At 48.5% G+C, this 12,534-nt stretch overlaps 1 protein-coding gene across 1 annotated transcript in view; it reads right to left on the bottom strand.

Annotated features, from left to right (window-relative positions):
* Positions 1-7,842: 7,842 nt before the first annotated feature.
* The window catches only part of LOC311167106 (nuclear body protein SP140-like protein), a gene marked incomplete at both ends in the record, with an annotated part of 36,878 nt that continues 32,186 nt past the window's right edge, over positions 7,843-12,534 (bottom strand). Inside the window, one exon of the mRNA XM_084227920.1 lies at positions 7,843-8,157. Coding sequence (XP_084084046.1) covers positions 7,843-8,157 — 315 coding nt within the window. The remainder of the gene's footprint in view (positions 8,158-12,534) is intronic.

Genomic DNA, 12,534 nt, shown 5'->3' with positions numbered 1-12,534 from the left:
GAACACTGTAGAGGCAGGAATGGACACTGAGCAGGTTTTCTATGATCCCATGCAGACCAGGTAAAGGAGGAGTCAGAGTCCTCAGTGGTTTTGCAGGCTTTTATTGGGATTACCAGGTACACGGCAAGCAGGGGTGCTAGGGGGCCGGGAGGCTGGCAGGCCTCCCAGCCCCCAGCAAGTCTTCACTCTATCAGGGCTCTCCGGCCTTCTCTGCTTCTCTCCCGGCTTCTGCTACTTCTTTCTCGGCTTCTTGGCTTCGACTGGTGTCCCCATGACGCCGCCCTTAAAAGCACAGTCTTAGCCCAGGTGGATCTCATCTACCTAGGCCCACACCCTACTCCAGGTGCCCGCCATCAGGCATGCATTCAGGACCGCGAGGACCCATCATCTATCCTGATGGTGGGAGGGCAGAAAACCCTGACATTTTTTCTTTACCCTACAGACACAAAGCTGGATCACATTGGGAAGGTTATGCATCACAAGGTATGTCCGGAATGCCCGGGGGTCTGAGGAACGATGCATAACACATACTCCCGACTTATACATCACGAGGTATGACCGGGAATGCCCAGGGGGCCGAGGACCGATGTATGACAAGGGACCCCAGAAGCTGATCAGTGGAGCACCTTGTTGATAAGATTAGAACCATGGCTGGGGATTAGGGTGTGTCATCAAGTAGATTAGAAGTGCCTGGAGGGCATACTCACAATCCCTAATCTTCTACACCCTTCCCCTTTCTTTAATCTCCTTACAACCAATTACGTGTGTCAATAAAAGGGCCAGGATCTTGCTCTTCAGCAGCATCCTGCATTGTGCAGCCTGCTCCATGACTCCTGCTTGTCAGTGTGGTATTGTCCACAACAACCATCAAGCTATCACCAGCCACTGCGGCCTGAGTTTGATCCCTGGCTAGGGAGCTACCCACATGGCACCACAGACCTCTCCTGTCTCGCCCGCTGCTCCCCTCAGAAGTGTATTTCTGTTCCCCACTCTGTCTCTGGTGAATCCTCTCACCCCCCGCACCTCTGGCCTATACCCCAGTTCTTCTATGCAGAAATCTTTTTTTTTTTTTTTTTTTTTTGAAGAACAAATGTCTGTAGGGAATGACAGGGCAGAGGAGAGCAGTCTTAAGTCTCCAAGGGGCCTACTGTGGGAAGGTCAATATACGGGAGGCACAGATGGAGTGAGGTTTGTTTGCAGATTCCTCTGGTCTTTAGAAAAAGGAGAATTTATATCTTGCCTTTAGGCAGAAGAGGGGAGGGTAAAGAGAACTTTTCCCATGTTTGCTGCTGCTTAATTTCTTTCAGCTAAAAATAATTTTTTGTCAAAATGTATTTTGGGGTGACATTTTTCTGGTTCCCTTTAGCTGCTCTGGGGAAACCTGACTAGCCTGGGGTCACAGGTCTGTCTCATTTCTCACCCAACCCTCTTACCACAAGAATGGGTCTGAGAATGAATCCAGAGCAGGTCACAGTCCACCACAAGGGGGCCTTGCAGACCAGTTTAATGACTGACTTTCTGGGCAAAGGAACAGCCAGGGGAAGGTTTAAACAAAGGAGCGACAAGATCTGACTCATACTTCATTTTTTATCTTTAAACTATTTGCAATTTTTAATTTTTTTTTTCAGTTTGAAAATCAGTTAAAGCATTTTAGCGTGTTATACACATGACTCACATGTGCAATTTTTAGAAACATCCAATTAAGTATAAGATTTAAGAAATTCTATAAATGTATATGTTGACTTTACTACACATACGACTAAGAAAGCAATAATTCTGGTGTGCCACTAAGTGGGAATCATTTATTACACAGCAGGTTTACAGCACCTCTAAAGAGAACCAAACCAATTTCAGAAAGCAACATTGAATGATTTGGTCATGCTGAAACTGTCGAGAGACTTAAGATCTGACAAACCTATGGGAAAAGTTCATGCCGACTCGACTTTAAGGCTCACTCTAGCTCCAGGCAGAGGTAAGTAGTCCAAGGAGGTTCTCATAAGCTCATCTGGCTGGGTGGTGGTACATTAGCAAACCTCGACTCAGAGACGGTACTTAAAGCTGTCAGGCTGGATGAGCTCTCTGAGGCATGAGTGTAATCAGGACAGGAAGGAGTATAATAGAATCCTGAACTCTTCTTAACTTAGAGGTAAGAGAGGAGGAACCAGGCAGGAACAAGCAGTCGGTGAAGTAAGGGAATTCCAGAGAGGGTCCTGTCTTGGAAGTCAAGTGCAAAAATTATATAAGAAGGGCCTCCCTGGGGCCTCCCCAGTGGCGCAGTGGTTGAGCACTGGGTTGCGAAGCTGCCTGCAGCCTCTGCAGTGCTGGTTCGATCCTTGGCTGCTCCCCGGCCACCGGAGGAGGGTCCCGCATGGCGCGCAGACCTCTCCTGCCGCCCGCTGCTCCCCTCAGCAGTGTACTTCGGTCCTTCTGCCTGCTCTGCTCCCCGCTCTGGCTCTGGTGAATTCTCTCACCCTCCCGCACTAAGGACTGTGACGATGCTGGGTGACCATCCCTGCTCTAGTTTCCAAAACTTCTTTGTCTTTGTCCCCCCAACATAAACTGTCTGTACCCATTAAACACTAACTCCCCACTCCTTCTCCCTCTGGCTCCAGCCCTGGGTGATCCACAGTTAATTTTCTGTTTCTGTGAATTTGCCTGTTTTAGGCCCTTCATGTAAGTGGAATCAGGTTTGTCTTTTGTCTGGGTTATTTCACTATTCTTTTTTTCTTAAGAATTTATTTTTATTTGTTTATGCATACATGAACTGGGGTATAGGCTAGAGGTGTGTGCATGGTGTGTGTGTGCGTGTGCGTGTGTGAGAGAGAGAGAGGATTCACCAGAGATAGAGTGGGGAGAAGAACAGGCAGGATCCACTGAAATACACTGCTGAGGGCACCAGAGGGCGGGACAGCAGATGTTTGCTCCACCATGTGGGTCAGCTTGCTGGCTGGGGATTGAACTCACGCCCCAGTGGCTGGTGGTAGCTTGATAGCCCTGAGACTTTAACCCCTGTTCAACCAGGTGAATCCTCTCACCCTCCCGCGCATCTGGCCTGTACCCCGGTTCTTGTATAAAAGTAAATAAATATTTAAAAAAAAAATTCTGCTAAGGGGCCTCCCTGGTTGAACAGGGGTTAAAGTCTCAGGGCTATTAAGCTACCACCAGCCACTGGGGCGTGAGTTCAATCCCCAGCCAGCGAGCTGACCAGGCAGACTGAAGAAATACACTGCTGAGGGGAGCAGCGGGCAAGACAGGAGAGATCTGCCGCACCATGTGGAATTCTCGCCAGCCGGCCGGGATCGAACTGGCGCTGCAGAGGCCGCGGACAGCGTCACAGCGCGGCGTTCAACCGCCTGCACCACCAGGGAGGCCCCAGCAGAATGTTTTTGAAGGCCCATTCATGCAGTAGCAGATTCTAAAATATTTGCTCCTTTTTATGGCTGAATAATGTGCCTTTGTATGTACACACACATTTATTCACCTATTGATGGACACTTGGGTCGTTTCTATTTTTTGGGTAGCTGTGAATAATGCTGATATAAACACTGATGTACAAACATCTGGCCTATCCCTGCCTTCTTTGTATTTATACCTAGGAATGGAATTGCTAGGTCATATGGTAGTTCTAGATTTAACTTTTCAAGGAGCTGCCAAACTGTTTCCACAATGATTGTACCATTTTATATTTGCACCAGCAATGAAGGATGATTCCAATTTGTCTACATCCTCAATACTCACCCCACCTCCAATCTCTCTCTCTCTCTGTGTCTCTCCTCTCTCTTTCACAGCCATCTTAGTAGGTATGCAGCGGTATCTTGTGTTTTTGACATACATTTCCATAATGACTAATAATGTTGATCATCTTTTCACATGCTCATGGCCATTTGCCTATTTGGAGAAATGTTTGTTACAGGGCAACCCGTGTAACAGAGACAACGGCCTCGCAGCAGCTCCTCTGTCTCCCATGCCCCTGGATTCTAGAAGGACCCCAGGGCACCCGCCAAGACTATAGGTCAGATCAGCTGCTCTGAAGTCTTGCCTGTGTGGTGTCTGTGGATATCTGAGGTCGCCAGGATGCGGGGACAGAGCTATTCCCACCAGAGCAAGAATTGTCAGAGGTCTTAGTGCTCGCTCAGGAAATGCTACCACCAGCTGTACTAATTCCGAGCCTCTGAATTGAAAAGTGAAGCTGCTAAGCATCCGCATGGGCCTCAAGATGTAACTGGGTGAAAAGGCTACAGCCAGAAAGGAGTAACCAAAGACCAAGACAGCAGTCGCTTCCTCCAATAATCCTCAGTAATGAAGTATAACGAGAAAAAGATCACTTGCACAAAAACAAAAAAAATTAGAGACTACCCAAGTGTTGGAAAAAAAAAAAAGAGTACGTCCTAGATGGGGGTGGGGGAATAGAGGGAAGAAGAGACAGTTTTAATTGAGAACAGACTGAAACATTCAAATAAATAGAAACCCAGGATAAAGTTCTTTCTAGAAAGATTCTTTATTTCCTTTTGTACGTCCCACTCCAAGTTATTCCTTAAAGGACTGACAGGACCTTTTGAAATTTTATTTGCAGGTATATGTATATGTATATTATATGTGTTATTATGTGAGCAGAACGGCAACCAACAGCATCTGAAGAAGAGTCACATCCTTGCACGGCAGCAGGCAGAGGGGCCGTGGGGTCGCCCGCAGGTCAGGTGTGGCTGCTGGGGGCCGGGGAAGCAGGGGTGGGCGCGGGGTGAGAGAATGGGCTCAGAATGCTCCTGCTTATTTCCTGATGGCAAAAATGCTTTGGAAATCCTCCTCAAATTGTTTCTCCAGTCGGAGTCCCAGATTGAGGAAATTGTTTTCCTGAAAAGTTCAAGCACGGACAGATGTGGTCACAGCCAGGGCCAGTGAGCTGGGCTCTGAGGTTCAGAGCATCCAACTCTTCATCAAGTGAGAGTAACTTACATTCCCTACAGCACGGTCACTTCTCTGTGGAGAGGCAGTCTAACTCTTCGCCAGAAATTTAGTGATGGGATCATCTTAAAGCTTCTAGTTATTTCAATTAACACAGCACATGTTACTGTAACAACATGATAGCACAGAAACATCCAGAGCACATTCAGGGCCTCTGTCTTCCTACTTTCTTTATTTTCACCCCTTGAGGTAACAATCCTTGTTAACTTTTTGATAAACACTAGAAATCCAGATGTAAAGAAATCCAAGATTTTGAAATTTGAGAAATTCGATGGAAACAAAACACTAGCTGCCTGTTTTTCCCAGTTTACTTTTCTAAATTTCTTTTGCAAAATTGGAAACCTGTTTAATATAAAAGGTTGCTGTTCTCAAAGTGTTATTTCCAAGTGAATTTTAGAAAATGAGGCTTAGATCTTCAAAACATGATCAAGGACAGGAGGTGCTCGTTGCCTTTAACATGCACTTCCCTTTCCTGTGAGGAGCTGGTCTGAGTCACTGGACCACCCAGAAGTGAGGAAACTCTGAGGCCAGGATCCTGCTTGCAAGGACAACTTCCCTCTGCAGGTGCTTTCTCCTTCCCAGAGGGCGGGGCTTTAGACACCTCCAGAATATTTAATTGTGTGGGTTTGCCACCGGCTGAGGGGAGTTGTAACATTTCCTGGTTGCAAGAAGGTGACAGACAAAGTGACTTAATGGAAAGGAAAAGCGGAGCCGAGAGACCCACTTACCCTGTGATGTTCCCTGTGGTTCTGAAAGACGAGGCGCATGTCCAGCACGAATGTCTCCACGCGGGAGTATAAGTTATTGTAAAACTTTTGCCGGATTCTGTTTAACCACATGAACTTTCTCTTGCCTTGAGATAACTGTTCACGCTGTGACAAAAGGGCCAGGGGAGGCCTATTAGCAGGTTTCAGTCCTGCCTTCCCTGCTCCCCTGCTATGGACTGAGTGGGCGTGTCCCTGCCCCCCACTCCACATGATGGAATCCTTGCCCCAATGTGGTGGTGTGAGCGGGTGGGAGATAATAAGGTCACAGGGTTGGGGTGCTCAGGATCCTAATTAGTGCCTGTAGAAAGACACCCTGACTGTTCTCTCTCCCTCTCTTTCCCCCATCTAAGGAGGCATGAAATGTCCACAGTCTGTAGCCTGGAAGAGGCTCTCCTGACTGCCAGGCACGCCAGTCCTGACCTTCCAGTCTCCAGCACTGTGAGAAATAACTGTCGGTTGTTGAAGCCACCCAGGCTGTGGTACTTGTGATTACGGCCAGAGTGTGAAGGGCTGGCTCAGCTGCCTCAGCCACCCACCAACCAGGCACAGCCAATTGGCGATTTGTACCCCGGGAGTCGTGCCACAAAGCTGAGAAACACCAATTTCAAGCTTTGTTGCTGTTACTTACACAATCGGGGTTGGAGATTAAAGAGCTGCTTGGTGAACTTGAAAAGATCTTCAAGAGGAGGAACTGACATTTCTGCAAAAGAGAGAGGAGATTTTGACAGCTGTTGGGAGAGAATGACTCCTCATGCCCCACAGATCACACAACTCCCCAACCTGGGTCCTGAGTGTGAGTCTCTGGGTGTGAGTGTCTTTGGGGCATGTGCCCCAGGCACAGCAGGGTGAGCAGTCGACCCGCGGGCACCCTCCAGGGCCACCTGGGCTTCTGGCCTGGTGGAAACAGAAAGAGGAGGCTTCCGCTTCCCTGCCCAACTCACCAACTTGTCCACGCCCGTCATTGGCCTCTTTAGGACCTCAGATTCCTTATGGCGTTGCTGGGTTTCTGGGGAACTTCTCTGAATCTTCCTTATCTGGCACAAGATGCAACTCCAGGGTTCCCTGGGAAGTCAGGGGAGAAGTGAGCCAGGCTGGTTGCGCTGGACTCTGCTGCTGCTCCTGCAGCTGCTGCGGTTTCTGTTCAAAAATGACTGAGTTTGCCCCATTCCTGCTTCCCTCTGGAGGCCTCTGCATCAAGCCCCCATTCGGGCTCCCTGGCTGCAGATTCCTTCCCTCTCCCCCCACTCTAGTGCTCACAGGATTGACAGGCTGTGGAGTGAGGTGCACAGTGGGGAGGGGCCCTGACTCATCTCAACACTGAGGGTTCCCACCAGCACCACTGCAGCCTGGTGATGAGCCCCGTTCCCCAGAATGAGGACAGAAGTGAAGCCTGTGGGGACTGGAGTTCTGGGTCTTGCTGAGCATCAGACCAGGGTACAGCCGGGAAACCAACTCTTGTTTCTCTACTTTGCCGGAGAAGCAGGGAGCGCAAGTGACAGGCTTCAGTCTCTGCCATGCCTGTGTTGACACCTAGAATCTGTGCTGTGGCGCCTCTCGGGGAGGAGACCCACCAGCGGAGCATCTCGTCTTCACTTGCCCCCCACTCAGCTCCCACTCTCCTCCACCAGGCGCTGGACAACCGCGTGGGGATGATCCACCCTGAGGATGTCATTCAGCCTGTTTCCTGGCCACCCCAGGGCTGCTCAAGGGGGTCCCCGATAAAGTGTCCATGGTGTTAGGGTGAAGACTGTCCATGGACTCAAGAAAAGAGGGGTCTATCCTCTGCCTCTGCAGATTTCTAAGCTGTAGGGGGTGTGGATTGTTGAACCCTGGAGTTGGCCTCATTCCCTGGGAACTGGTGGGAGCAGGCAGATCACATTGGGTTCTTCCCCTTACGAGGAGGGGTGCACTGTGCTTGTAGGGGCAGACACAAGCTGTGGGGATGACCTTCTGAAGGTTGTCACTGCCCCACCTTTTTCAGTTTTGTGATGTTCAGCAGGTCACATATGCTTTAAACTTGCAGTTGATTCTGGTGTCATCCCTCATCAAAGAATGTGGGTCTGGAAACCAAGCAGGAAGGTGGTGACTCCTCTTTCTGTTGCACCTAATATGACTAGTAGAGATTTCGCTTCCTGGGACGCGGCTCCTGCCAGCACCGAGAAACAGCTCTGGACCATGTTTCTTGATCCTGATGCTTAAGCACCTGCTCCCTCCACACTGAGACACAGACCGAGGCTGAGACTTTGCAGGCCAAGCGTGCACGGCGGGAAGAGCTGCAGCATAAGAAGGAAGAGCAAGAAAGTCTCACCCACCCGCTGGAGTCTGTTTGCTGGATGTGGCATTTCTGGTGAAAGGACCTTGGGCAAGTGTCACAGCAGAAGAGCAGTCCAGGTCCACGGCACACCTCACATATGTTTCTGTTTTCTGCCTGAGGGGAGATAAAGTAGATCCCAGAGGATCAGTGAGTCCGGGAGGTCAACGTGCTGCAACTCTAGACACATGGCCTGGGCTTGGCCACAGCACCAAAATGCTCGTGCCAAAGTGACTCCGAAGAATACTAAGGAACAACACTGAGCAGAGATTTCAGGTTCAGGCTGAGTGTTTCACTGGAAGTTTTCTCTGTGAAGACAGATCTGATGAGGTCATGACAACAAAAAGGATGAACTATATATGATCTGAAAAATGTAATATTCTGCTGGCCAAACTTGACTTAGGAGTACAGTATCTAATTTCTCTTCCCTGCATGATCTAAATGGACTCACTGAAGTGTGATTTATTGAGAATTTTAAAAAGATGGAGTAAAATTCGGAGATGTCCCTGTAACCCATTTTCTTGAGCCTAAGTCCCCTCTGAGATGAAGGGCTTGGGATCGGAAGGAGGCCCATGAGGAAGGGCAAGAGATAGTCGACCCAACTGATTACCTCAGACTGAGTCACCCTTCACACCCTAGGACAGGGTAGAGATGTTTGTCTTAATAAACAGATCACATGACATGTTTCTCCACAAAACCCAGCGGGTGTGGTACCTGGTTACGCTAATAAAGTGAGTAGAGACTGTAGCCTCAGAAACCAGCTTTGTGAAGACACAACTTGCTGGCGTGGGGGAGACGGCCAAGATCTCCTATGTCAGAGATGAGGAAAATGGAAGAGTCCTTACCACACAGGCTCGCTCTCACGCCCAGCCTCGGAGATGCTGTGGACGGTATCAGCTACCTCTTGGCCTTCTGTGGAAGCCACACAGCATGGAAACCACCACCCCATGCCCTCTACCTTCTAGTTTGAGAATTTGCCTTCAAAGATGGAACTGAGGTCTGCAGTACCCTCTGGGGTGACAAAGGGACTCCCCGTCAAGGGAAGGGTTTTCTGGGTCAAGCAGCCTCTCCCACAGGGCACACCTGCCTCCCAAACACTCTGTTCTCTATGGTGTCTCCTCCTAAAGGATATGCAAGTCCCCATAAAGAAGGACCCCTTTGGGAAGGACTTGATGTGAGAGTCAGTGCTTGTGTGTGTGTGAGTGTGTGCATGTGTGTAGAGAAAAGAAGTACAGTCAGAGGCATGGGAGGGTGAGAGAATTCACCAGAGCCAGAGGGGAGAGCAGAGCAGGTAGACTGACAAAGTACACTGCTGAGGGGAGCAGCGGGCGGCAGGAGAGGTCTGCGCGCCATGTGGGACCCTCGCCCAGTGTCCGGGGATCGAACCAGCGCTGCAGAGGCTGTGGGCAGCCTCGCAACCCAGCGTTCAACTGCTGCGCCACCGGGGAGGCCCTCAGGTGTGCATTATTAAAAAGCCAGCATGTGTATACACTACATTAAGTCCCCACTAAAAGCCAAGTCCATCTTTCCCCGTTCCGTGGACTCTTTCATCCACTTACTCACTCTGTAACATGTGGTCCCCAGGAAAGGGGGAGGTTCCAGATTCCCTGCCCCACCCAAGGGAGGGTGGAGCTGAGCAGGGAAAGAAGCTGCAGAGGAGACTGAGGAAGGAAGCAGGATGGAGAGCAAGAAGGAGACCTGGAGGAGACGCATGGAGCCTAGAGACACGTGAAGAAGCTGTGCTTGCCTTTTGGTCGTGGACTGGGTGACACAGATGTGGGTGAGACTGGTGGGGAGGTGACAATGGCAGCTTTTATCTTGATGTTGATTTTGCTCTTTTCCTTCGGGGCTTGTCTGGTTGTTTCTGACCCTTTTCTGTGGGTCCCCACTGGAAGATGCTTTGGACTTGTGGCAGGCCTTGGGGCCTTGCTCTGGGCCAATCCCATATGGATGGGGTTTTACCCATGAGGGGACGGGTGACTTTGGGTGCTTCATTTAGAAACTAGACTCTTTGCCTTTCCTGTATTGTTTCCTAATTATATTAAAGTTCCTTCCCAGTAAAGTCTCACATGTTTTGTGTTGATGCGGCGGATGGCAGAACCCATGTAGAGCAGGCAGGTTTGCGGGGTTTGGGCTGCCCCTCTCCCTGCCCTGTAAGACCTCCTTTTCCCCTTTCCTTCTGCTGAGCACGCATTGGACTCACAGTCTAAAAGTTTACTTTTGTTTTATTTAGTTCATTCATTTTTTAGCTTCTCTGTTTATCACATATGGATGAACTCTTATGGTGTTTGCCTTCCTTGTCTGACTTATTTCACCAAACATAATCAGTATCCTCTAGATCCATCCATGGTATTGCAAATGGCAGGATTTGATATTTTTTTGTACAGTTGAGTAATATTCCATGGTGAAACATATATATATATATATATATACCTCACATCTTCCTTATCCATTCACTGTTTATAGACACTTAAATTGTTTCCTGTTCTTGACTATCATGAATCATGCTACAGGAAACATGGGAAATTAGTGCCTTTGTATTTTTCAGGTAAATACCTAGAGATGGGATAACTGAATTGTCTATATTTTAATTTTTTGGGGGGCATCTCCATTTTTCTTTCCTTGATGGCTGTACCAATTTACATTCCCAACATCTTCTTCAACACTTGTTTCTTATCTTTTGGTTACCAGAATAATACTGGGTGTCATTTGCCATTCTCACAGGTGTGGGGTGAAAGCTTTTTGTTGTTTTTGATTTCCCTTGTTATAAGAGATGAAGAACATCTTTCCATGTCTCTTGGCACCTGCCTGTCTTTGGAGAAGTATCTATTCAGATTCTCTGTGCAGCAACTTTTGCTCCATTCTTATATCATTAAAGGTAGAACCCCCCAAAATCTATGAGATAACAGTTAGTGTAGTAAAGACAAGAATGGTTAGAGGTGCTGTTTGGGGCTTACACAGTCACGCTTTTCCACCCCACCCCTGACTTTTCTGTTTAATTTGAAGATACTATTGTCCATATCTTTATCTAAAACAAACATATAAAGTTAGCTCTGTCTCATTTATTTTTAAGGATCATCCCCACTTCTAACTCAAGTGTTAGTCCGGACTGTTAGTGAAGTCCTAGTCTCACACACTATGATGTTTGAGCAGCAAATGTAAAAGCACCTTATTATAAGATCAAATTGCATTATGATTGATGAATTTAGAAGCCATAAGTTAAGGCCAGAGAGATGGAAAATCAACATATGATAGATGACATTGACAGAAGGCCATGTTATAATTACCTGTTTTCTTCTTCTTCTTGGTGGGTTTGGTAGACAATTTTCCTGAAAGAGAAACAACGTCAATGCTGTGATGGGCCTTTGTTCTACTTGATGAGCTTGCTCTTTCCAAAGGCCTCCCTGGTGTGTCCCATGGCCGACACAAATTCAAGGTGCCATTGTAACAGGGTGGTCCCCAGGAAAGGGGGAGGTTCCCTGCCCCACCCAAGGGAGGGTGGAGCTGAGCAGGAAGAGGGAAGCAGAAGAAGAGACTGAGAAAGGAAGCAGGGTGGAGCCAGGAGACCTGGAGGAGGTGCATGGAGCCTAGAGACACTTGAAGAAACTGCGCTTGTCTTTTGGTCGTGGACAGGGTGACATAGATGTGGGTGAGACCCGTGGGGAGGTGACAATGGCAGCTTTTATCTTGATTTTGATTTTGCTCTATTCCTTCTGGGCTTGTCTGGTTGTTTCTGACCCTTTTCTGTGGGTCCCCACTGGAAGATGCTTTAGACTTGTGGCAGGCTTTGGGGCCTTGCTCTGGGCCGATCCCATATGGATAGAGTTTTACCCACGAGGGGACGGGTAACATTGGGTGCTTGATTTAGAAACTATGTTCTTTGCTTTCCTGCATTGTTTCCTAATTGTATTAAAGTTCCTTCCCATTAAAGTCTCATATGTTTTGTGTTGATGCGGCGGATGGCAGAACCCATTTAGAATAGGCAGGTTTGCGGGGTTTGGGCTGCCCCTCTCCCTGTCTGATAACACCTTCATAGAAAAGAAACTCCCTCTCCAAATCTGGAACATTCTGCTCTCTGGTATTCTGACTTATTTTATTTTATTTATTTATTTATTTATTTTTAAATTTTTTTTTCTTTTTTTTATAGAGGTATGTTTTATTTATTTGTTTGTTTGTTCGTTTGTTTCGTTTATACATGCACTGGGTACAGTCAGAAGCGCGGGAGGGTGAGAGAATTCACCAGAGCCAGAGCGGGGAGCAGAGCAGGCAGAAGGACCGAAGTACACTGCTGAGGGGAGCAGCGGGCGGCAGGAGAGGTCTGCGCACCATGTGGGACCCTCCTATGGTGGCCAGGGAGCAGCCGGGAATCGAACCGGCGCTGCAGAGGCTGCGGGCAGCTTCGCAACCCAGCGCTCAACCGCTGCGCCACCGGGGAGGCCCCTGACTTATTTTAAAGTCCCCTTTAAGCCTGCAGCCTCTCTCTTCTCTCCTTAT

Source organism: Talpa europaea (assembly GCF_964194135.1).
Source record: "Talpa europaea genome assembly, chromosome: 1".
NCBI lineage: Eukaryota > Metazoa > Chordata > Mammalia > Eulipotyphla > Talpidae > Talpa > Talpa europaea.
Note: the sequence above shows the minus strand (reverse complement) of the source record. Positions and strands in the feature narration are given on the sequence as shown.